The 23,403-nt window shown below is 45.9% G+C and overlaps 1 protein-coding gene across 6 annotated transcripts in view; it reads right to left on the reverse strand.

Annotated features, from left to right (window-relative positions):
* Positions 1 to 23,403, reverse strand: part of SH3RF2 (SH3 domain containing ring finger 2) — a 116,582-nt gene that overhangs the window by 20,977 nt on the left and 72,202 nt on the right. For all 6 annotated transcript variants that reach the window (XR_014778459.1, XM_084778198.1, XM_084778196.1 and 3 more), the window contains 2 exons: positions 7,802 to 7,893; positions 6,238 to 6,408 (listed from right to left, as the gene is read on the reverse strand). Coding sequence is in view for 5 of the 6 variants with exons in the window: in XM_084778198.1 (XP_084634324.1) it covers positions 6,238 to 6,408; positions 7,802 to 7,893 (263 nt within the window). In the remaining variant the exon portion in view is untranslated. The remainder of the gene's footprint in view (positions 1 to 6,237; positions 6,409 to 7,801; positions 7,894 to 23,403) is intronic.

Raw genomic sequence — 23,403 nt, forward strand, 5'->3', positions numbered from 1 at the left:
AAGCTAGCTCTCTACCCTGCTTCTGAACTATACCAACACCAGGCTGGTAGCCCCGAAGTGACTTTGTAAGATGCTAATGCTTCAGCCTTGGCCTGTGATGTCACCAACAGTACTAAAGTTTTATAAACGACAAGCTCATAGCCACTGTTTCCCAACTGCAACCCCCGTGAAGTGCACGTCAGTAGCTGGTACTTAGCATGCCTTTCTCTCCCTCTCACTGACCCAAACCTGGCATCCTGTCTCCTACGTGCAGCCCACCAATCACCCCATCACTCTGTTGATGAAATAGCCTCTGAGAAGTCCACAGAAATAATGAATTCCCCCAGGGCCCGGTTGTAGAAAGCCCTCGTGGCATCCTGCCTTGCAGTGTCCTCCAGGGTTTTCCTTAGACTCTTTCTCCTCATCCTCTTTTCCTCTATTCTGCTGATAAGAAACGCAGCACATATTCTAGTAACGTGTCAGTGCTATATGAAGGTGGGCAACCTATTATTTAACTGTGCCCACGGCTGCTCAAGAAGCATAGGCTGCCACGTGCTCTAGGAGCTGATGCCTCCTGCAAGAGACCTATCCAGAGCTGTCAACCTGCTCTAGTCCCTATGGTGTGTGGTCAATAAAAAATGAAGTAGTCTACCAGTGAGAAAATGAGACCACATTCCAGAGAGGAGGCCTGAGTACTGAAGAGCTCCAAAACCAGCCTTCCCCAGCGGAGTGCAGCTGTCTGTCTTTTGAACAAGAGGCCTCTTGGAGTTGTTCGCTGCAAAGTGCATCGGCAATAAGGCAAGACTAGTCCCCAGATTGTTTCCAGCAGGAGCGACAGAAGCAAGGACAGAGTATAGCTAATTAGGCTCAAGTCAGACTTATCCACTGGTCCCTGCTCTGAACGACTGTTTATGGCCCCGGTGTAAGCTCAGCACCGGGCTCGATTCCAGGAACTCCTAAATTGTGATTTCCCGCCCAGTGCTGACTCCCTCTTTGTCTTTCGGCATAAAGCTTAGCACTTACCTAGCGTTTTCTTCCAGCATCTAAGCACTTAGCTAACATGTATTAATTAATTCCCAGGAAACCTTAAACCTGAAGACATTATGATCCTTGTTTTCCAGAGGAGACTAAAAGACACTCTGGGCTTAAGCAGGAGGAGTGGATATTCTGATTTGCTGCGCCTACAGGTCCCTGTGTCCTTTTCTGTCTGTGGTATTAGAACTTATCCTGTTTTCAAAGAGGGCATTCACACAGCCCTTCTGCTGGGCTTGCCACTGCAGAAGCAGCCTCCTGTGAAAAACAAAGGTTGAAGCTTTACCATCTTTGTAGTGTCTGTGTGGAGAATAAAAGGCCAGGCAGTGATGGCCCCTTGTCACTTTCCTCCGCCCATAAGGCACAAGACAGGCATACGTGTCTGTGAAGCTGACAATAAAGAACCATCCTGCATATTTACACAGAAGGGGTTTTATTGGGAGGACAGGAGCCAGGTGGAGAGGACCTGGGCGCAGGATGTGAGTGGGCACCTGAAGCTTTGGTTGGGGGATCTGAGGCAAAAATATAGATACGATGTTACTCCTGGCCTTACCATAATGATCTTCAGCTTTTCTGAATTCTTTCCTCCCTGGCTCCGGTTCAAAGTCCCAAGTAAAACTGCAGGGTTGGCCAAGCTAACCTGGCACGGTGGCATACACCTGCAATCCCAGCACTTGGGAGATAGAAGTTGGAGGTTAAAGTGTCTTCGTTAGGGTTTCTACCGCTGTGGAGAAGACACCATGACACTTATAAAGGAAAACATTTAACTGGGGCTCGTTTACAGTTTCCGAGTCTTAGTCTACTACCATCATGGTAGGATACATGGTGGTGCACAGGCAGACATGACGCTGCAGAAGCAGCTGAGAGTTCTATGTCTGGATCCTCAGGCTGCAGGAAGAGCAAGAGACCCTGGGCCTGGCATTGGAAACCTCAAAGTCTACCTCCCAGGGACACACTTCCTCCACCAAGGCCACACCTTCTAATAGTACCACTCCCTAGAGACCTATTGGGGGGCATCTTCATTCCAGCCATCACAATTAGGAACTTAAGGTCAGCTTCAATCTATGCGGCAAGTTCAAGGCCACCCTGTGTTGTTACCTGTGGCCTTGTCTCATGCACCGTCAACCCACAAGAAAAGAAAATTAGGGGTGGATGGCATGAGGAGAAACTGGAGGACCGCCACCTACAGAGAGCACACTGGAAAAAAGACTCAAGTGGATGTTAAGATGGGTTTGGAGGCTGGACAGAAAAACACTTGACAACTGCTCTGTAAGCCTGAGCCTGGGTTTGGGAGGAGAAGAGACTTCGTAGAAGCAGAGGTTTACCTGTGGTTAATAGGAGCTAGACATGTTGGCAGCTGGAGTATATATATATATATATTTTTTTTTCCTTCACTACAAGTAGTTAAAAAGTCCCACTTACTGAATCTTAAATAGAAACCTTGCTATTTTGGTCATTTAAAAAAGACAGTCTTGCTTTGTAGCCCTGGCTGGCTTGATATCCACTATATAGCCTGGCCTTTTCTCAAACTCATGCCAATCCTCTTATCTTTGCCCCCCGGAGTGCTGGGATCACAGGCATGTGCTACAATGCCCAGCTCTGGCCAGTTCTTATCTATAGTTAATCCCTAAACTCTGTCTCAGTTTGTAGGTCATGATGCTATAAGAGCAAAGGTTTCAGAATCCAGGAGGCATCTTACATCTCTGAGCCCCGTCTATTGGCATTCTACATCAAAGGAGCTAACAGCACTACAGAGCCAGCATTGTAAATAGCAAACAGACAAGGGAGGTGTCGAGGAGAAGAAAGGAGCCTTGCATGTGTTATCTGACCCACTCAGTTCTCACTTGGTAATCATAGCAAGACACAAAGCTGACAAAGGACAGTATTTTTCAGTTGTGAGAAGGGAAGGGTGAAACTTAACATCGTGGAAGGGAGGGTAAGAACAGGGCCTAGCTGTACCCAGCTGGACAAAGCTGGCATGTACCATTCACCATTAAGGTTTGTGGAGACGGGAGCTTTCTTTGTATGAGAAATAAACATCAAGGAAACACTTGGGTCCTCTGTAACCCAATAGGAACAGAAGGGCTTGCTTTTTGGAATGCCACTTCCCCAGGAGAAAACTATGCCCCAGCCTTAGCACCTCATTATCTGCTAATGTTCAGATTTCCGTGGACTTGGGGATGAGGGGGGTCATCTTACTGTTAGTGTGCGGTGCCGGAACCCCAGCACTGTCTGGCATTCAGCCGTTTCAGAGGGGTGAGCACAGATAGGCGTGACCTGCTTGAGGGCACTGGGTGTCTACCCAAGAGAAAACCAAGGAAGGGAGAACGGAAGCAGTAGCAGTAGGAAGCTGCATTCAGACACACACAGGGTGACCACACATCCCCGATTGGGCCAGGAAACTGAGGAATTTCTTTATAGTTCATATTTCCTCAAAAAATATTCATGTATAGATGGTAAATATGTGATCACTCTTATTCAGACTAATACTTCGATAGCTCATCCTGGACTCTAGGCTAAGGCTGGTATATAAGCAAAGAAGTTGGTAGTCAGTGTGGGCTGTGGACTTAGGTCAGGTCCCTTGGAAGAATATGCCTGTGGGTCCTTGCCCCTCCCTGATCCTTCATGGTTATCCCACAGCCTTTTCAATACCTTCTAGCTTTGGCTCATCTTATTAGATTCTACCATCCACGGCAGTTGTTGCAATCCCCTACCCTCTAGGTCTGTCTCTCCTCTTATTCCTTGAGGAGTTTTGCTTCTGGCTCCTCGTCATATCACAATGATGTCATCTAATCTCATGGTCTTAAATAGCATCTCAAGACCAGGGCTCTCTCTTCAACGCTGGACTTGTATACCCTGTGGCTCACCAGCACCTTTACTTGTGTTACTATTAGGCACCTCACACTTAATCTGCTGTGAAGTAAGTGTTTGTTTGCCCACAGCTCAAACCCATCTGCTAGTGTTTTCTACACTGCCCTCCTAATAAAGCAGGCACTCTCTTTTGGGTAAAAAGTTTTGTTTGGTTTGGTTAAAAAGTTTTGGGGGAAAAAAAAACCTCACACTCACCTTGAGTCCTCTATGCCTTCACACCTAATAGTTAATGTCAGAAAAGACCCTGATGCCTCTAGCTTTAAGGTATTTGTGGAATCTACATCTTCAAGCTACCCCTCCCTATGCTGACAACGTGATGGCTTGCCCTCTCTGTAGGGTTGCTATGGTCTTCTCTTAGCTAGATTTTCTGTCTCTACCCTTTCTTCTCTACATTTTATTTTCGACCCAGGAAACAGAGAGATTATGGTTAAACATAGGTTAGATCGTATCACTCTTCTGCTCAAAACTGTGCTGTGGAATTAAAGCCAAACCCTTCATTATGACCGAAGAATTCTAGATGAATTGGCCCTGTTTACCATTCTGACCTCATCTTCTCCTGCTCTCCACCTCATTTGCTCTAACCTAGACCAGTTGGTTTTCATGTCAGATACATTCCTACCCCAGGGACTGTGAACTTGCTGTTCCTGTGGCCTGGAATGTACTTCTCTCCAAGATTGGCTTGGCTTACTTCCTCATTTCCCTCATTCTACTTTCTTCTCAGTAAGACCAAATCCTTTCACAGGTGTAGGGGTGTGTGTGTGTGTGTGTGCGTGTTTACTGATATTTCCCCAGGTACAGGGAAGGTATGGTATCTCACATACAGTTAACATTAAAGGACTGGAAAGATGGTTCAGCAGTTAAAAGCACTTGTTGCTCTTGCAGACACCTTGAGTTTGGTCCGTAGAACCCATGTGGTTCTGTAACTCCAGCTCCAGATCTCATGCCCTCTTCTAGTCTCCGAGGGCACCAGAGCTGCACACAGTGCACACACATACACACAGACCAAACATACATATAAAATAAATCTTTAAACAAGTTCAATATGTGTGAAGAGATGAGAGCGTCAATTACACATACTTTTAGTTTGCCATTCTTCCAACAAATTCTAAGTACCTTACATTAAAAGGAATAGTTTTCTGTCTTATCCCAACTTCTGTCACATTAAAAAAAAAAGCCCTGGAAGTTCTTGAGGACCTCATTTTGCCTGTGCTTTTCCTAAACAGGGCCCTTCTACCACGCCAGCCAGCCATGTAGAGGAAAATCTATGTGTTAGAAGATGTAGCCTTTTATTGAAGCTGGACCGTCTTAAGTTGCATGCCCCGTTCTCCTGTGCTGCCACTCATGGCTCCTGTGGTACACAGCCACTCATGAGCCCCTTGTCCTTTGTTCTCCACAGGCTAAACGACCCTACGTCATCAGTTTCTCCCATGCTGCACTTCGCTCTTGTCTCACCATTGTTGTCACCCTCCTTCGGACACAGTGTCCCACCTAAATGAAGGTCTGCCAAGGTGGCTTCAGGCTTGATGCTCACTGAGCCTCTCACTTTCCTGGAGCCCGTGACCCCTCTGGCATGTCACAAAGACAGGGTTTGATGTGTGACAAAGGCCTCACTGCCTCATCATAGCTGTGTGGGTTGGGGGCAGAGGTAGGTAGGAGGGGTTGTAATAGATTTGCGGTCTGTGTGAATTTATGGGCACTGTGTTGAGGAGGCGGGGCAAACTGCTAGTCAGTCAGTGGCATTGATTAGGTACGTCGCTGGGAATGCTGGGAGGGAAAGGCTCCTTCGGTGTGACTGGTCTTGGACCTGGGGCATGGCTGGACAAGTATCAGTCTGAACCTATGGAAATTCTGCCTCATGTTTGAGTGTCCTGAGAACCTTTCTAAGATGCCCCAGGGAGGCATCTGGTCACATTTTCCAATTAGTTCCATCGATGGTATTGTTTTGGTGTCAGATGTGATGTGGGAAATCTGGGACTCAGCAGCAGAAAGCCTCAAACGCAATCCTAAGGAAGTCATTTCGCTGCATCTAAGTGCCTCCTTTAGAAGAATAATGCATGCCAGGCTCCTCGGCACGGCTGGGAGATTACGTGAGGCAAAGCTGGGCACTGTGGGTCACACCTGCAGTCCTAGCATATGGGTGTCTGAGGCGGGGGACTGAAAGTCTGCGGCCAACTTGGCTAAGCTCCAGGTCAGCCCTGTAAATACACAGTGGGACCTCTGGGGGGGAAAGTTAGAAATATTTTGTGTGTAAGTTAATGGGTCATGAAGAAAAAAAACGCTATTTCTTGGCTTACACTCTGAAAAGGCACAGAGCCCTCCACCAGTTGAATGCACAGAGGGACCCTGGAGACATACCTGAAGACGGGGATGACATAGTCGCTTGGAAAGATGCCAGTTCGCCCGGTGACTAAGGAGAGGCCCCTCAGCCAGCCATCCTGGTACTTCCCCAGGACTCTGATGCCTTCCCCCTTCTGCAGGTCCAGCTCCTCAGGTCCACGGGCTGAGTAAGAGTGCAGGGCTACGAACCTGGAAACACAGGGAGCTCGTAAGGGAAGCAGAGCATGAAGGAGGAAGAAGCAGAGCTGATGAGGGGCTGAGGGGAGGCCAGGCCCCATAGCTCTCCTGTCAGCACCTAGCAGCAGCAGCAGCAGCAGCAGCAACAAAATCATTAAAAACAGAAACTTAAACATGAAAGCAGACAGAAGTGGAATAACCTGACTGCAGTGCCAGTGGAGGAGGAAGTACACTACCTTTTTCTCTCCACTCTATAAGGCTCTGCATAGCTGGAAATCGTGGATAGGCCAAGGTGGGCACTGTGACAATGGGGAACTGGCATCCAGCATCGAAAAGACTTGAAGGCCGGGATGAGTAGTGGAGGGGTGTGACAGTTAGTGCCTTCTCAGTGCTGTCGGCTGTGGTTTCGAAGACAGGAAGGCTCAGGGTTACCAGAGTCAGGAAACCTCTCTGAAACACTCTTTGGACTAAGAGTAGAGGCTTGTTTGACTTCCAGGAACGACCTGGGAGATAGCTGTATGTCAAGTGTAAAGTGTACACTGGGAAGTAGCAGGCAGCCGTGATTATCACTGTTATTTTAGCACATAATGATTCCACTGGTTGACAGGTGGGTGGACCAGTTCATATCATGCAAACATGTGAGTGAGAAGAAAGACACTGTATTCTAAAGTTCACACAGGAGTCAGATAGGTGGCATCCAGGTATGAGTCACTGTAAGCGAGGGCAAGAGGGAACAGCGAGGCTGAGGACATGAGAACAGCTGCCTTATGAGAGGCACTGAAGGAGGAACTTAATTGCCGTACTGGATTCGAGGTCATCTCAGCCAGGCGTGTCCAAGCTTTTGACATCGTGAGATAATGTGTCATCTACAAAATTTATGCCCCAGAACTGTATAATTGAGATTACAAAAAAAAAAAAAGCAAAAATAGATCTGATTATGTTTTAAGTTAGCTTATAATTTTGTGTTGGGCTGCCTCCATAGCTACGTTTGGTCTTATGTAGGTTGCAGGTTGGACATGCCCAGTGGCCCTTTAAGATCCTACGGACTGTGGAGACACTCCTAAACTCTTTATCAGAGTGGTCCTTATTTGTGTTTTCCTTAGCCCAATGCTGAATCTATTTTTTAACTGAATATAGTAAGTCAATATTAATTTATGACCCAATGTTTTAAACATGAAGTGAGACAACAGAGACTCCTCAATACCCACTCAATCTCTTAGCAATGTTGTGCTTTTGGATCTGTGCTTTTCTCATCTGTGCTCATCCCCACAGGCGGTGTGAAAGGAAGGAGGTCATTAGCTGTTTGCATGGTATGGTTTGGGCGTGGAGACTTCGTAGCAGAGGGCTGCAAAGATGAGACCTCTGTGCCAGAAGCTGCGAGGGTGGCGCAGAGCTCTTTACTCACATGTTAGCTGAGAGGTGTTGCTGGGAGCTGGGCACACTGACCATGGCTGTGGAATGTCCTGGGGAGGCAGGTGCAGGGTGAGAAGTGCTGACCTACACAGGAGAAGAGACAGCCAACTGGTGAGCACTACAAGCCAGGTGTGTGAGCAAGCCACAGAACAGCTTGAAGCAGCTGAAAACCAACAGGCATGCCTAGCACTGCCCGCCCAGCCCTTTCTCTGGTTTGCGGCTTTGGGTAGAGTGAGGTGGAGCCAGATATCTTATGTCCTGTCCAGGGTAAGGTACCAGGGCTGGGTTCCCAAAGGAATGCAGCAGAGTACGGCAGGCTGTCAACTTAGAGCCTGCAGGGCTGTGAGCTTCCTCCTCTGTCCCACCCCACCCAGGTCTCATCCCTGTGTGAGAAGCTATATGTGGAAAACAAGACCACTAACAGGAACTCAGGACTTAGCCTGCCCCACACTTTTAAATTCCTTATAACTATCAACAAGTTTAGTAGCTTATTAATTAAAGGAGACACCATGGGGGACAAGAGTTACTTAACTAGGACAAACACAACTTAAAATTAAGTCTAGAATATGAGCTTACCTGCTCATTAACTACTGAATAGTATTAAGCACACACACACACGCACACACACACACACACACACATTTTACAGGTTATTCAATAACTTACAGAACATGAGTCTGAACCCCTTTGATTTTCCCAGATAAAACCAGAATGGCAATGATAGAAGCCTCTGACCTCTGCCTGCTCTCCTAGGATTCTTCTAAAGAAAAAAGTGACTCCATGTATCTATGTATGTATGTATGTATGTATGTATGTATGTATGTATGTATCTATCTATCTATCTATCTATCTATCTATCTATCTATCTATCTATCCTCTCTCTCTTCTCTCTCCTTTTTCTTCCTCCTCCTTCTCCTTCTTTCTCTCTCTCTCTCTCTCTCCCACCCCCCTCCTCTCTCTCTGTATGTCAGAGTGTGTGCAGGTTAGAGAATGAATTATAGGAATCAGTTCCTATAGGTCCTGGGGATAGAACTTAGGACTCAGATCACCATCAGGCTTGGCAGCAAGCACCTTTACCATCTCATCAGCCCTATGTTTTCCCTCCCTTTCCCATTCTTTTTTGAGACAGACTCTCATTTGGACCTGGAGCTTGCTGATCACAAAGGCTGGCCAGCCAGTGAGCCATCTCTGTGATCACAAGAACACACCACTGCATATTTTATGTGTATTCTTGGGATTGAATTGAATCCTCCTTGTGGGACAAGCATTTGAAAGGCTAAGCTACCTCAGACTATTTTCCTGCTTTCCTTTCCAACCTTTTCTTCTGTCTTAGGGTTTCTATTGCTGAAAAAAAAAAACAGAAAAAAAACAAAACAACAACACTGTGACCAACAAACAAGGTGGGGAGGAAAGAGCTGATTTGGCTTATCCTCCCACATCACTGTTCATCATTGAAGGAAATCAGGACCATACTCAAACATGGCAGGAATCTGAAGAAGGAACCGATGCAAAGACCATGGAGGGATGCTGTTTACTGGCTTATTCCTCATGGCTATCTCAGCCTGCTTTCTTATAGAACCCAGGACCACCAGGCCAGGGATAGTACCACCCACAATAAGGTTGGCCCTTTCACATCAATCACTAAAGAAAATGCCCTACAGGCTTTCCTACAGCCCTGATCTTATGGAGGCATTGCCTTAATTGAAGTTCCCTCCTCTCAAATGACTTTAGCTTGTGTCAAGTTCATATAAAACTCCCCAGCACAACTGACCCCCTTGTCAATTTGACACACAAACATGTCACTGTTAAGCCACAACTTTTCCTTTTTTTTTGTTCATCCCAAGATGACACAATAACAGTATCACAACATAATACATTTTACAAACCTAAAATGTCCCATAGACTTTACAAATTCAAACACTTAAAGTTCAGTTTCTTAAAAAAAAAAAATCAAGGTTTCTTTTAAAGCCTTGACTCTCTTAAAATTTAGTCTCTCAGCTGCAGGATCCTGTAAAATAAAAAAATAAATAACACTTCGACTCCAAGAGAGACCTACCAGGACACAGTCACATTAAGTCAAAGCAATGTCCAATATCTGGGCTCCTTCAAAAAACTCGTCACTTCCCTAGCTCTGCCCTCTGCATCACACACAGCTTGTCTTCTGAGCTTGGGTAGGATCCACTCCCCACTGTTGCTGTTCTTGATGGTTGTTTCATGGTACTGGCATCTCCAAAATGCTGGGTTTTTCTGCTATAACTGGGTGGCACTTTCACCAATAGCCTCTCCTGGACTTTCTTCGTGGTGTCAGACCCCTCACCTTTTCTGTATGGCCCCTTCTAGCCTGAGCCTTCAGCTGCTATTGAGGCCGCATCTTGAACAATGGCCTTTCCTGGCCCCTCTCACAGTGCCAAGACTCAGCTGCTCTCCATGACCCCTTCGTGCCTTCAAAATAATACCACTTGCGTGACTCTTACACTACCAAGTTTGGCTGCCAGCTCAGGTACAACTATGGCCATTTCTATAGCTTCTGTGTGCTGACTCTCAGGAGACACTTTCCAGAAGATTTTGCATCAGTGATGCTGTTCTCTTCTTAATCACCACTAATTTCTCAGCTTCAGCTAACCAGCACAATTATTCCAGTAAAATAAAGATGATTTAGTGGTTCTGGTCTATTGTTTATCACTGCTGATTCTTCAGCCCCAAGTGACCAGAATCACAGACTCTTCACACAAATGGCCCTGTAGAGTCTTTGCTTCCCTCTGGAATCTCAGAAGTCCTCAATACTCAATGGCTTGTCCAGCCCAAAGTTCCGAAGTCCTTCCAATAATCCTCCTAAAAACATTGTCAAGTCTGTCATGGCAATACCCCACAATCCTGGTACCGACTTCTGTCTCAGGGTTTGATTGTTGTGAAGAGATGCCATGACCATGGCAACTCCTAAAAGAAAGCATTTAACTGGGCGTGGCTTACAGTTCAGAGGTTTATCCATTATCGTTGCGTTGGGAAGCATGGCAGACATGGTGCTGGAGAGGTAACAGTTCTACATCCGGATCTGCATGCAGCAGGAAGGGAGCCAACCACTGGGCCTGGCTTGGGCATATGGAACCCCAAAGCCCACCCCCCAGTGACGCACTCCCTCCAACGAGGCCACACCTACTTGAGCAAGGCTACACTTCCCAATGCCAATCCCTAAGCATTGAACTCTATGAGTCTGTGTGGGCCATCTACTCCTGCTTTCCTCTCAGCCGTGCGATCTCTTTGGCCATGCCATGCTCATCATTTGACCTCACCTCTTGTTACTTCTATTTTCTATTAAAAATAGATCATCAATACATCATGTGCACAGCAAGTGTCTACATAATTTTATGCATTGCTTACATAATAGTATAAGTGATGTGTGTATCCATACCACTCAACTCAGAATACAGATAGAAAGTGGATATCTTACTGAGCAGTTCTCTGCATCTTCCTCAATAACCACGTGCCTTCCTTTCCTCTAGAGCGGCAGTTCTCAACCTGTGGGTTGCAACCCGTCTGTGGTGACATGTCAGATATCATGCGTATCATATATACATTACAGTAGCAAAATTATAGAAAGCAGCAATGAAGTAATTTTATGGTTGGGGGTCACCACAATGTAAGGAACTGTATTAAGGGGTCATAGCATTAGGAAGGTTGAGAACCACTGCAGTAGAGGTAACCACAGTGCTCAACTGTGAGCTAAGCATCCCAGGGCTTTTCTGGGTAGTGTCTCCCACCCTGGCACACAGCCTTACACACCCGTCTCTGTTTTGTCTGCCATGAACATCACAGGAAAGCACACGCAGTAAGTACATTCTGAGTCATGGAGCTTTGCTGTGTATTTGTGGTTCATAGCAGAAATATGCCACCATGGGACTATTCTGTCGTTTATGTGTCATCTGGGCAGCTTTTAGTTTGGGGCTGTTATGAACGGTGTTGCTATGAACATTCCTGTACATGTCCCCCGTGCCTGTGTTCAAGAGTTTCCCCGGGATATACACCTAGGAATGGGATTGATGGGCCGTGGGGTAGGAGCTTGTTCAGTTTTATTAGGTAATAACAAATTGTTGCCCAGTGTGGCTGTAACAATGCACATGCCTGCCAGCAACACATGACAGTTCCTGTTATTTTAGTCTTGCCAGCATGGGGTAACACTCAGCTCTTTAATATCTGCTCATGTGCTAGTATGAAATGCTAACTCACTGTGGTTTTGCATCCTCGTCTCTGAATGCCAATGAATCTGAGTTTATTCTTTTTTCCCTGTTTTCAAATGCTTACCGACCACTCTTATTCTGTGAAATGCCTGTTCAGACCCTTTGTCTCTAAAGCACTTGGGTTTTTATTATTTTATACTAAGTTGTGGAATTCTATTATTTTTATATACAAATTCTGTGTAACTTTAAAAAAATTCTGTGGTATCCTTTGAATGGATGAAAGTAGTTATATAAATTATTCCTACACAGGTCTCACTTTTGAAAAATCTTGGTTAAAATGCCTTTTGATCTCAAGATCATGAGGTATGCCTCTATGTTGCCTTTTGAAAGTTTATAGTTTTACCTTTCATACGTGAGCCCTTTAGTCCACGTGGAATTGCTTTTTGATGATGGAGGAATCCAATTTCATCCTTTCCCACACAGATCCCCAATTAGCCCAGCGTCATAGTTCATTCTTCCCTTCTAACCTGTGGAGCTGTTTGCCATAAATCATGTCTCCACACTGTCTGTTTCCAGGTTTTCTAGTGTGTTCCATTGGTTTGAAAGAAGCTGGAGCAAAGTCTGAGTCTTGTTAGTTACTGCAGTTTTGACTTAAGATGCAAATCTGATCAGTAGGCCTAATGCTTCACCGCCAACAAACCCCGCCCCTTCTCTTCAGAAGTCTTTTGGCCTCTGGCTTTTTAATGCTCCACTTGAACCTTAGAGTTACTTTTTGAGTTTTATGAAAACAAACTCTAGAGCTGTTGAATTTGTGCACAATTTTCATGGGGGGGGCATGGAGGCAAGAATAACAACGTTAAGAGATTGAAATGTGTGTGTGGTGAGGTAAGGAGGATCATGACTGAAGGCCAGGCCAGGCCTCTCCCCCCTCCTCTCCTCTCCCTTCCCCTCTCTTCTCCTCCCTTCTCCCCTCCCCACCTCCCCTCCCCTCCCCCCTCCCCACCTCGTCTCCCCTCCCCCCTCCCCACCTCGTCTCCCCTCTCCTCTCCCCTCCCTTCTGCTTTCCTTTATTTAATTTTTTGAGACAAGGTACTTCTGGATGGGCTGGACCCTGCCATGTGACCATGCTGGTTACACACGGCAGCCTCCTGAGTGGTAGAATAACAACACCCTTGGGCCACCACACCTGGGTGAGACATGGTTTAAAGATAGATATTAATTTTTCCCCTTGTAAAATCTTGACACAATTCATCATCTGTTTTCTGTTTTTTGGTCCTAAGAACTGCAGAAAACTTGACAGGATGGTGCCTGACTGTAATCTCAGAACTGGGAAAATAGAGGCAGGAAGGTCAGAAGTTCAAGTTCAAGGTCATATTCTACCACTTTTCAAGTTCAAGGCCAACCTGGACTACATGAGACCCTGTCTCTGGAAAGACAATTACACTATAAAGCCTGTAACTTACATGCAGTAATTGGCAGGCTGAGGCAGGAGGATTGCCATCAATTTGAGAGCAACATAGATAGCATGGTGAGTTCCAAGTCAGCCTGAGCCAGAGAATGAGATGCTGAAAACAAAACAAAACAAAACAAAACAAAATAGAAATCAAAATAAAATTACCTTCCTAGTTTTCTTTTTGGTGTATAGACATGCAGTTGCGTTTACAAATACTGATTCGAGACTGGTAACCTTGATAGGAGCATACCTATTCTCAGTGTATTTTGTATTCTTTTGAGTTTTCTATATAAACATTAGTAAATATTCATGCAATGATATTTTTAACCTTCAAATATTCAGCCTTTATTATTTCTTGCTTGGTCTGTTGGCCCCTAGACAGAAACATGGCAGGACCCTGTTCTAACTGTAAAGAGTCCATTATTTCACCATTAAGCAAGACGTTTGCTGTAGATTTTAGATATATTTCTCTCACTGAATTCTGTAAAGGATTTTATTCCTAGCTTAATAAATGTTCTAATATATAATAAATAGATATAGAATTCTATGTAATATTTCCACATATATTATTATTCCATACTATGTTTTCTTTATATTATTTTAAATGTTATAAAGGCTTTCCTCTTTAACCTGTTAACATGATTTATTAGTGGAATTAATTTTCTTTTAATTTTTGTCTATTTTTATTTTATATGTATGGGTGTTGTGCTCGCGTGTCTGTGCACCATGTGCATTCAGTTCCCTTAGGCCTCAGAAGAGGGCATCATGTCTTCTGCAACTGGAGTTACAGGTAGATGTTAGCCACCATGGAAGTGGTGGGAATTGAACTCACATTCTCTGCAACAGCCATTTCTCCAACCCCATGTTTTTATTTTTATTTTATTTTTAATATAAAAAACATCCCAGGCCCCATGAAATACATACAGATATTTTTTCTTTTCATGTTTGGAAGAGTTTAAACACTATCTCCTCAAAATTGTGAATAAAATTAAATATATACTTCTCTGGGTTTCACATTTTTTTAAAAAAATTATTTATTTATTTATTTTGGATTTTCAAGACAGGGTTTCTCTGTGTAGCCTTGACTATCCTGCACTTGCTTTGTAGACCAGGCTAGCCTTGAACTCACAGAGATCTGCCTGCCTCTGCCCCCTGAGTTCTGGGATTACAGATGTGCGCCCCTGCCCCTGCCCCCACCCCCTTAAAAAATTCAATTCCCTTGCTTCTTTCCTGCCTATTTTCTTTCTTTTCTCTCTGAAAGGGTCTGGCTATGTAGTCCAGGCTAGCCTCAAACTCGAGACAGTTCATTTTGACTTCCATGGTGTTGATGCAGTAGGCATGCACTTGTCTTCAATCACTGTCTTTAATGGTTATATTATGCTAAAAGATGTCCAGGATGAACATCATATACATGCATGCACACACACACAGAGTGAGAAAGACAGAGAGAGGGGGAGAGGGAGAGGGAGAGGGAGAGGGAGAGGGAGAGGGAGAGGGAGAGGGAGAGGGAGAGGGAGAGGGAGGGAGAGAGAGAGAGAGAGAGAGGGAGAGAGAGAGAGAGGGAGAGAGAGAGAGAGAGAGAGAGAGAGAGAGAGAGAGAGAGAGAGAGAGAGAGATTCCTCAGTAGGACCAAACTTTAAAGGGAGATTTATCTCTAAGGCCAGGAGTCAATCATAGCAGATCCAACTCCCTTAGAGAAGGCCCAGTGATGGGCAGCTGACCTCCTGTCTAGGAACATGAATAGAGGGATCTTTCCTTGATGCAAGAATGGGCTATTCTTATGCATCTTGGGCTTCCGAGAAAGTTGGGGTCCGGTGCTTCTCTACAGCTGCGGTTTGCTTCAGTGTATGTGGAAAGGGGCCCAAATCCAACCCCCAACTCAAACCACAAAGACAAAATCCTCTCCCCTGAGCCAGCTCATTTGCTTAGGTACAGAGCATCTTCTGCCATGCCATGCCACCTCCATCCTTTGCCATTGTCTTAGGCTTCTTTCAGCCTAAGTATCTGCTGCCTTTAAAGCAAGACTTGGGTCCCAAGGAAAAGGGTAGGTGCTATATTTCTAAAAGTACTTTTGAAAGACAAAAACATACCAAATCCTTAATTATAACATTCGTTCCTTTTTGTTGTTGTTGTTTCTTTTATTTTTGAGACAAGGTTTCTCTGTGTAGCCCTGGTTGTCTTGGAACTCACTCTGTAGATCAGGCTGGCTTTGAACTTAGAGATCTGCCTACCTCTACCTCCCAAGTGCTGGGATTAAAGGCATGCACCACCACCGTCTGGCCCTTTGTCCACTTGAAGAGTTCTGATTTGTAGCGTAACCACAACATTTCAACAAGGAGAGTGCCCTACTGGTGTTTATTCATAAAATGTGATTGGTAAGGATGTGCTAGGTCATGGAGACTCTTGACAGGGTCATATTCTCATGTACATGGTTGGCTGTGTGCTAATGCGCCATCTGCCTGCAGTGGAGTCCTGCCCTCACATTTTCCAGACAGGACAATCCCAAGATATGATGCGTCAGAATATCTAGTGATTGTGATTTTGAAGTCTGCCTGTGCTGCATAGCATGAGATTTTTCCTCACTCCCCTACCCTTTGAAAAGGAGCAGAGGGAAGAGAAAACCCCTCCCAACAACCATGACTCTGTACACTATCAAATGACTTGTCCCTGTTCCCTTGGGGGCACTTGAGTTCCTCAATACAAGTGAGCTCATAGCCTTAGAACTCACAGACTCAGCTTCCCCAGGCCAATCAAAAGCTGCTTGCAAAAAAGCGGCAGGACAGCTTTCCCTTTTGAATTATTATATGGGATACCATTAGAAAGACATCTCACACTCAGGCTGAGGCACTGGTTGGTCATGGACTCTTTTCTCCCTCTGGGAATAACAGAGCATGCATGCAAGGCCCAGCAGCAGCCTGCCACCCTCCCTAGAGACAAGCCCAGGCTGTATTTGTGGACGGCCTTTACAGTATTTTCTCCAAAGGTGTCTCTTAAAAGCCTCTTTCTGGAAGCGCGATGCTGGTTTTGTGTGACTCTGAAGGAAAGGTGAAACCCATTCTCCATGTTCCTAACTGGATTTTAGCAGCCTGAATTGCCTGTCCCATAGGCCCCCAGGCCCACAGGCCCCCAGGCCCCCAGGCCCCCAGGCCCTCCCTAGATGGTGGAGCCTGTAGCAACTGAAGAATTTCAGTTGCCCTGAAGGTAAACTTCTGCTGTCCTGCTCTGTCACCGAGTCAACCACATAAGCTCAGAGCCCAAGGCTCCTCACAAGGATGGCTCCCTCTCACCTTCCGGAGTTGTTCGGCACTCGATAGGGGAAAAGAGAGCCTGGAACACCTCAGACTGTCTGTTTCCAAATGTCCTGACAGTTTTTTATCTCACTGTGCTAAAAAGGCATGGAAACGCTGATCTGATTAAAGAGGGGGAACCTTATAGAACAGATCTGTAGCTTTGTTGTTTGTACCCCAGCTTTCAGAGCACACCCAAGCACCCCACAAGTGTTCACTGAGTTCTTCCAAGAAGAATCATGTCTAAACCAGCTGGGAGAGATGTGAAGAGATGGATTCTCTTACTCAGCTCTTCCTTCCATCAGCATGAAGGATTCGGCAACCCCAGGGACTTGAGGTGTATTAGAAGTTAGGCACTGTCGGTTTTTGTTTTTATTATTTTCTCTTTGCTATTCCCTAACTCAGTATCTTTTTCCAGTGGATGACTTCCCACAAATCCAGATATTATTTCCCTCAGTGGGATCTGGTCCGGTAATCAAGGATTCCGAAAGGCAGGCATTTGATAACACCGAGCATCGTTTGGGCATGTCTGATCCCTTCCAGTCAGCAACTGCTCCTGCTACAGTGGAACCCGGACAAGAGCTCGTGCTCACAGAATATTCCACAGAGGCCACACATTCCTGAATGTTTTATTTTCTCATGTAATCTCCATAGTAAGTAAAAAAAAAAAAGAAAAAAAGAAACCAAGTGATTTGTGTGAGTGTGCACACATATATGAGTGCTTGTGTTGGTGCACGTGGGTGTGCATACATCTTCGTGTGGAGGCCTGAGATCAAACTTTGGTGTTAGATCTCAGAAACCATGCCATCTCTCTTTTAGTCAGGATCTCTCATTGATCTGAAGCTGGTCCAGTGGGCTAAGCTGTTTGGCCAGGGAGCTCCAGGGACCCACCTGTGACTGCTCCTCTGGTGTTCCAGACTAAGTGTTTCTCATTCTCGTCTTGCCGACAAGATGGCTAAAGCAAACACAGAATACAGCAATTTGTCTAGGGCCACAGGATCAGGTAGGCGTCAGAGGTAGGATCCTAGCTTGAACAGTCTGACACAGAGTCTGCTTTTTCAGCCCCAGCCGCCATGCTGAAGGCAGCATGTGCATCTTGGAGGTAGGATCAAGTGTGCCCGTGATAAGGCTGGCGGGTTCTCAGGGGACAGGCAACAGAGAAGGCTGGAACCACAGGCAACAGCTTCACTAGCTCACTTTTCCTTATTTGCTAGGCTAAGCCAGGACGGGTCTGCCCAGAGTCTGAGAGACCTGCAAAGGCATCTGAGAAATTTCCCAGCCACCTCTCTCCTCTAGGTTTTATGAGTGCACTTTATGGATTTCACAGGGTGTAGGCAACAGAGCAGAGCCCGAGGGAGAGCGGTCACGGCATTTGTTCTGGTTCACACACAATGGTCATTGGTCAAGGCCAGGTTACATAGTCATTCCCTGTCTAATAGTCAAATATTATTTTTAAGAGTTGTGGCCAAGAGCCTTTGGTTTTTATTAATTATATGAATCTTGAAAAACCTGAAGCCCCTGGTTTTATTATTTTTTTAAAAGGTTTTATTGTTTACGTATATGTATGTTTGTATTTGGGCACATGTGTGCGTACAGGTGCTCACGGAGGCCAGAGGAGGATGTTACAGATGGTTGTGAGCTGTACAACGTGGGTTCTGGAACTAAACTCAGGTCCTCTGCAGGAAATAGCCATAACCACTGAGCCATACCTCCAGCCCCAGCCTCTGGTTTTCGAATCCTAGTATGTGAGAGCTGGAATAGACCCAAAGATGGCAAGCCGGATGGTGACGGCTGCTGGTGGGTTTCACATCAGCCAGGCCAGGCTTACCACGTGGGGGAGGGACCATGTCTGGGGAGCTGGTTGGAGCAGGTGATGTCTTTGCTTTCCAGGCTGTTACATTTATTCCTAACAAATCCTCAGGGGCTTTCCCTGTGCGTGTCTCTGTCCTCATGGTGCCTGAACTCTAGAGAGTGCAGGAAACACAACAAACACAGCTAGGAGGGACAAGGGCTTGTCAAATGCTTGCTCTAAAGGAACTGAAGACGGAGAGTTGATGAGCAGTGTTCCTGATGGCCTTTTGCTTTTTGACTGCTTGGCTATCTGGCTAGAATGAACGTGGCTATGAAGCTCTTCCACAAGCAACACATCGCCCTTCCCTTGTAAATGGAATGTGTGCTTTTGTGGGGTCGCTTACATTTTGGGGTCCATCCCGCCCACTTACGTACATGGAAGGAACTGGTGTTGGGAACAATTCTTCCTATATACAGGAGGCCATGCTCTAGGAAGCATGGCAGCCTGGCCTGATGCTCAGGGTTGCAGGTGACTTTGTCCATCTGGGGTCAGAGCCCAAAGAAAGCATGAAAGCATGGGTACCCCGTCCTCAAGGGAGGGCATCGGTTAAGCTAGCCAAGTGTGAGCCAAGAAGGCAGAATGATGAACTAGGCAGGATGTGTCAACAGCACCCTTTGTCTCCTGTGTGTGGCCCGCGAAGCCTACGTTCACGTGTCACTCATGCGCTCTGGAGACTCCTTTCCTTCATTCACTACCTCTTATTCAGCTCCTCATCTGTACAGCGATTCCCTCACCTATGTCTTTCTTTTATCGAATCCCTCCACCACCGAAGCGTTTATTCATCCTGTCTCTTGCTCACGGCCAGTGGCTTGCACACACACAGGCACAGATACATTCGAGAGGCTTCACTCCTGTGCCCATTTGTGTATTCAACCAGCGTTTACTGCATTTCTCACCTTGCCAGGCTCGGCTGCACTTAACGCTGGGATGGCACAGGGCCCCACTTACCCTGGCCTTGTGCAGTTATAAACAGTAAGGTGGCACTTAGGCAACCTCCCAAACAAGGAGGGAACTAAGAGAGGTCCCCTGCATGATAGTCAGCCTGTGTGTGGTGGGGCATCAAGTATTGAGTGTTCCTTCCTCCCTACAGGCCTCAAAGTGACCAGACACACATGCTCACAAAGCCTTACAAAAGAGGAAAGATCAAGGGCCAACCAGCTTTTTCTGTAAAGGATCAGAGAGTAAGTATTTTAGGTTTTACATTCAGTTTCAGTCAAAATAACCCCAACTCTATCATTGTAGTGTGAAATAGGCCACGGATAATACTCAGAGAGGGAGCCTACCTGTGTGACAATAAACTTTATTTTTGAACACTGAAACTGAAAGATATAATTCTTGCCTGTTATAGCACTAACTACTCGTTTGATCTCCTCCAACCCCAATTCCAAACTAAGGAGCAGGCAGCACTTTGGCCCGTAGGCTGTAGATTGTCAGTATTGTTTTAGGTCAAAGAGACAAGTGAAAGGAAGATGATCTCTAGGCACAACAGTGGGGTGAGCAGTCCTTTCCTGGAGACTGCTTTCTTTAGGTTGGTGGCTGCAGTCTGTCTAATATCAGGCCCAGGAATGAAGGCCAGGCAGTCCCTGCTTGTGCTCTACCACTTGAGATAAGGCAGGTGAGCAATTCTCTGGGATCCAGGGCATAACTGACTCACATCAGTCTAGAACTTGCTTCCTGACTGCACATCCAAGCATGGCAGGCAGCCAGGCTTCACTCACTTGTACCCAGATGAGTAAATGACTCGCACATGGCAGGCCATCATGTTTGTGAATAGAAGCAAGTATTCTTAGCTAGTCTGGCTTAGAAAGCACCAAAGGGCACTTGAGCTGAGCCACACATGCTGCCAATGGTAAAGAGTTGGTCTCCTTTCTGTCCTTGGCCTCTGTGTCCTTAGTGACCTACCTAGCAATCAGGTTGGGAAAGACATCTTGGAAACAGATACACTGGTGTTTGCAACATTTTTTGCTATGTAAGCAGATTTTTACTGTGCACAAAGCTGTCCAATTACCCATTAGTTGCTTGATTGTTGGGGGTAAGAAGAGAGGCAGAAGAGTATGTTATTTTATCTCTTCTACTTGGACTTTGAAATGTGATAAGAAGTTTTTTTTTTTTAATGAAAGAAAATGCCCTGTTTTCTGGGAATTTTCTCTATTGTTTTTTTTTTTCTTTCTTCTTAGACTATTGTTACTCACCGAAAGTAAAATTGCTAAGTTGGTAATAAGGGGCTGTGATGGAGAACACATTTTGCTTTTCGATGGAAACAATAAAAAGTTTGTCTCCATCTTTGTCTCCCGTAGAAACTACACCCTTGAAGAAGGACTGAACAGAGTAGCTTGCTTGCTAAACAAACTTGGTTTTACCCCTAACTGTACCCCCAAATGACAAATGAAATAATTGAAGAGTTGCAGAATCTTAGATCGTAGATGTGTCACATGGTGCCTGTGCCTCATTTCACATGCCCAGGCATGACAGACATTACTAATCAAATGCCATAATTTCTTCTTACCATGTCTGTCTACTTCACAAGAATTACTCTTAAACCATTTCTGCGGACAGTTGAGATCCCCACTTCTGCTGCTGGTGAAGGGAAATACCAGGCAGACAGCCAATCCTGATCTCTGATCCACTGTTTGAAGTGAGTAATGCTGAGCTAATTATTAAGCCCCAGCTCCTCCATTTAAAATGGAAGCAACACAATCAGCAACAGGCAGAGGTTGTGGTGGTGTTTAGGATCCTAGCACTGGATCTGTCACAAAACGAGTGTCCTTTCCTCTGGGTTGAGCTGAAATGGAAAGTGGTAACTCACTCTCCAGATTTTTTTTCAGGGCCAGAGTAGCCTGCTTGCACGACACTGACAAACCTATTTGCCCCTACCTTTGGAAGTTTCCAGGCTTTTACAAAGCCCCCTCAGTCTCCCAGTGTGTATTTGAGAAGCATAGCTTGGTAGGGCATTCAGATAGGTCACTGTCTCCACACAGGCCTTACTCTTAGTTGCTATATATATATCCCATTAGGCATGTGTCTGGTCCGTACTTTGTACATCTGCGACTTTCAGGTGGGGAGACTCTGAGTCCAGGGGATGTCTGACAATGTCTGGAGACATTTTTTACTCCTACAACAGGGTGACCGGGTCCACAGAGAGAAGGTGTGTAATTCTCAGGTCCTCGAGGATGTCAGTGAGCCTGGCACTCAGCCCCAGAGCTCAAGAATCTCTGTTAAAATGCTGAGGTGCAGGCTAGGCCGCTCCCTCTTTCACCCAGACAGGGTTGGGTCTCCTTAGTGGTTCACCGGCCAGAATTAATTGGGCAAAGTGATGATGTAAAGTTTAACCACTCGCTCGAGAAGTGCTGAATTAAGGAAGCAAGCAAGGTTAATTACAGAACTTGCTTTAGTCACCAGAAACCAAAAGACCTCCTCTAGAGTTCCTTGGGGAGCTGGACAAGGGCTGGTCTGTACAGGTCAGCCCTGGGGCAGGGGTAGAGAGGAGCCTTATAGCTTCCTGGTTCGACCTAATAAAAACAACAGAGGGGACATTGACTGGGTCAGTTACCATGGCTAAACCCAGGCCATTATCTCCTGTACATGGAAAACTGAGGCTCCGAGGGAGGAACTACCTTTCCCAAAGTCCTTCTGCTCAGAAAGAATAATGTACTATACAGTAGCTGGAACAGAATCAGATGTGACTGTGTGTGAAGGTGTGTGTGTGTGTGTGTGTGAGGAGGGGAGAGGAGGGTCCGAACAATGGCCATCCTAAACTAGATAACAGTAGCAGCCCCCGCCCCTTGGTGTCTGTCTTCAGAATGCGCTGTTAAGTAGTCCAGCTGAATCATTCTCTGTCAACTCGGTTCCACTGGTCTCCTTAGTAGACCAGGAAACTGAGACCTGGACAGGCTGGACACCTGGAGGGCCACACACTGAGCAGGATCCCACTTCTCTTAGGCCTGACTGGTGTCGCATCCGTCACCACCATCACCTGGGATCATGCAGCTCAAGGGCCAGATGCCAAATTTTACACACTAGGGCTCTTATTTCTGCTTTAAATTGCAATCCAGTGTCTATTTGATGAGTAGGGGAGGCCTGAGTCTGTTAAGGAGGGACCACTTCCTGCCAGCTTTCTTACTTATAAAGCAAGATTAAGCCCCACCCCTTTGCTGGCAGTAGTTAGGGACCTCTTGGATCTTACAAATGATGTTCTAAAAGCTTGGTTTTGGGGAAGAACAACGGCTACAGCTTGTTGAGCCACTGCAGACCTTTGCAGAGACTCTTCAAGGAAAGACTTAGTGCATTTTGCAAATGAGAGCACTGGGACTAATCATATTAGTCCAATGTTTGGTTATTAGATGGACAAGCCACAATAAGGAGCTCTGACTGAGTCAAAACCTTTACTTATAATTCCTTACAGTTGAAAACCAAACTGAAACACAATAGTAGCAGATGTACAGGTTCATCTGGTGCTTTCAGTATGCAGTGTCGACCAGTCCATGGGATACGAGAGCTTTCTCATTGTATGTTCCCAGGGCCTGGATACTTGGATGTATGTTCCCTTTTGATTCTGAACACTGGAAGGCAATTCTAATGTGCAGAAGCCACATTGGGGAAATAAAGAGTCACCGCTCATCCCCCACATCAACCTTGAAGCCATTCCTTCTCCAGATTGCGCAAGCGCAGGCCTCCTTCTCCTAGACTTGGCCCAAGTGTGGAAACTAGACCTTGGGGAGGGTAAAGGAGTGAGCACACAGCCAAGGGACCTGGGACACTTGGGCCATCCTGAGGACAATGATAAGGATGTAAACAAGGAGACTGGCAGAGACACTCAGGGCAACGCCA

Source organism: Acomys minous (assembly GCF_964271855.1).
Source record: "Acomys minous genome assembly, chromosome: 4".
NCBI lineage: Eukaryota > Metazoa > Chordata > Mammalia > Rodentia > Muridae > Acomys > Acomys minous.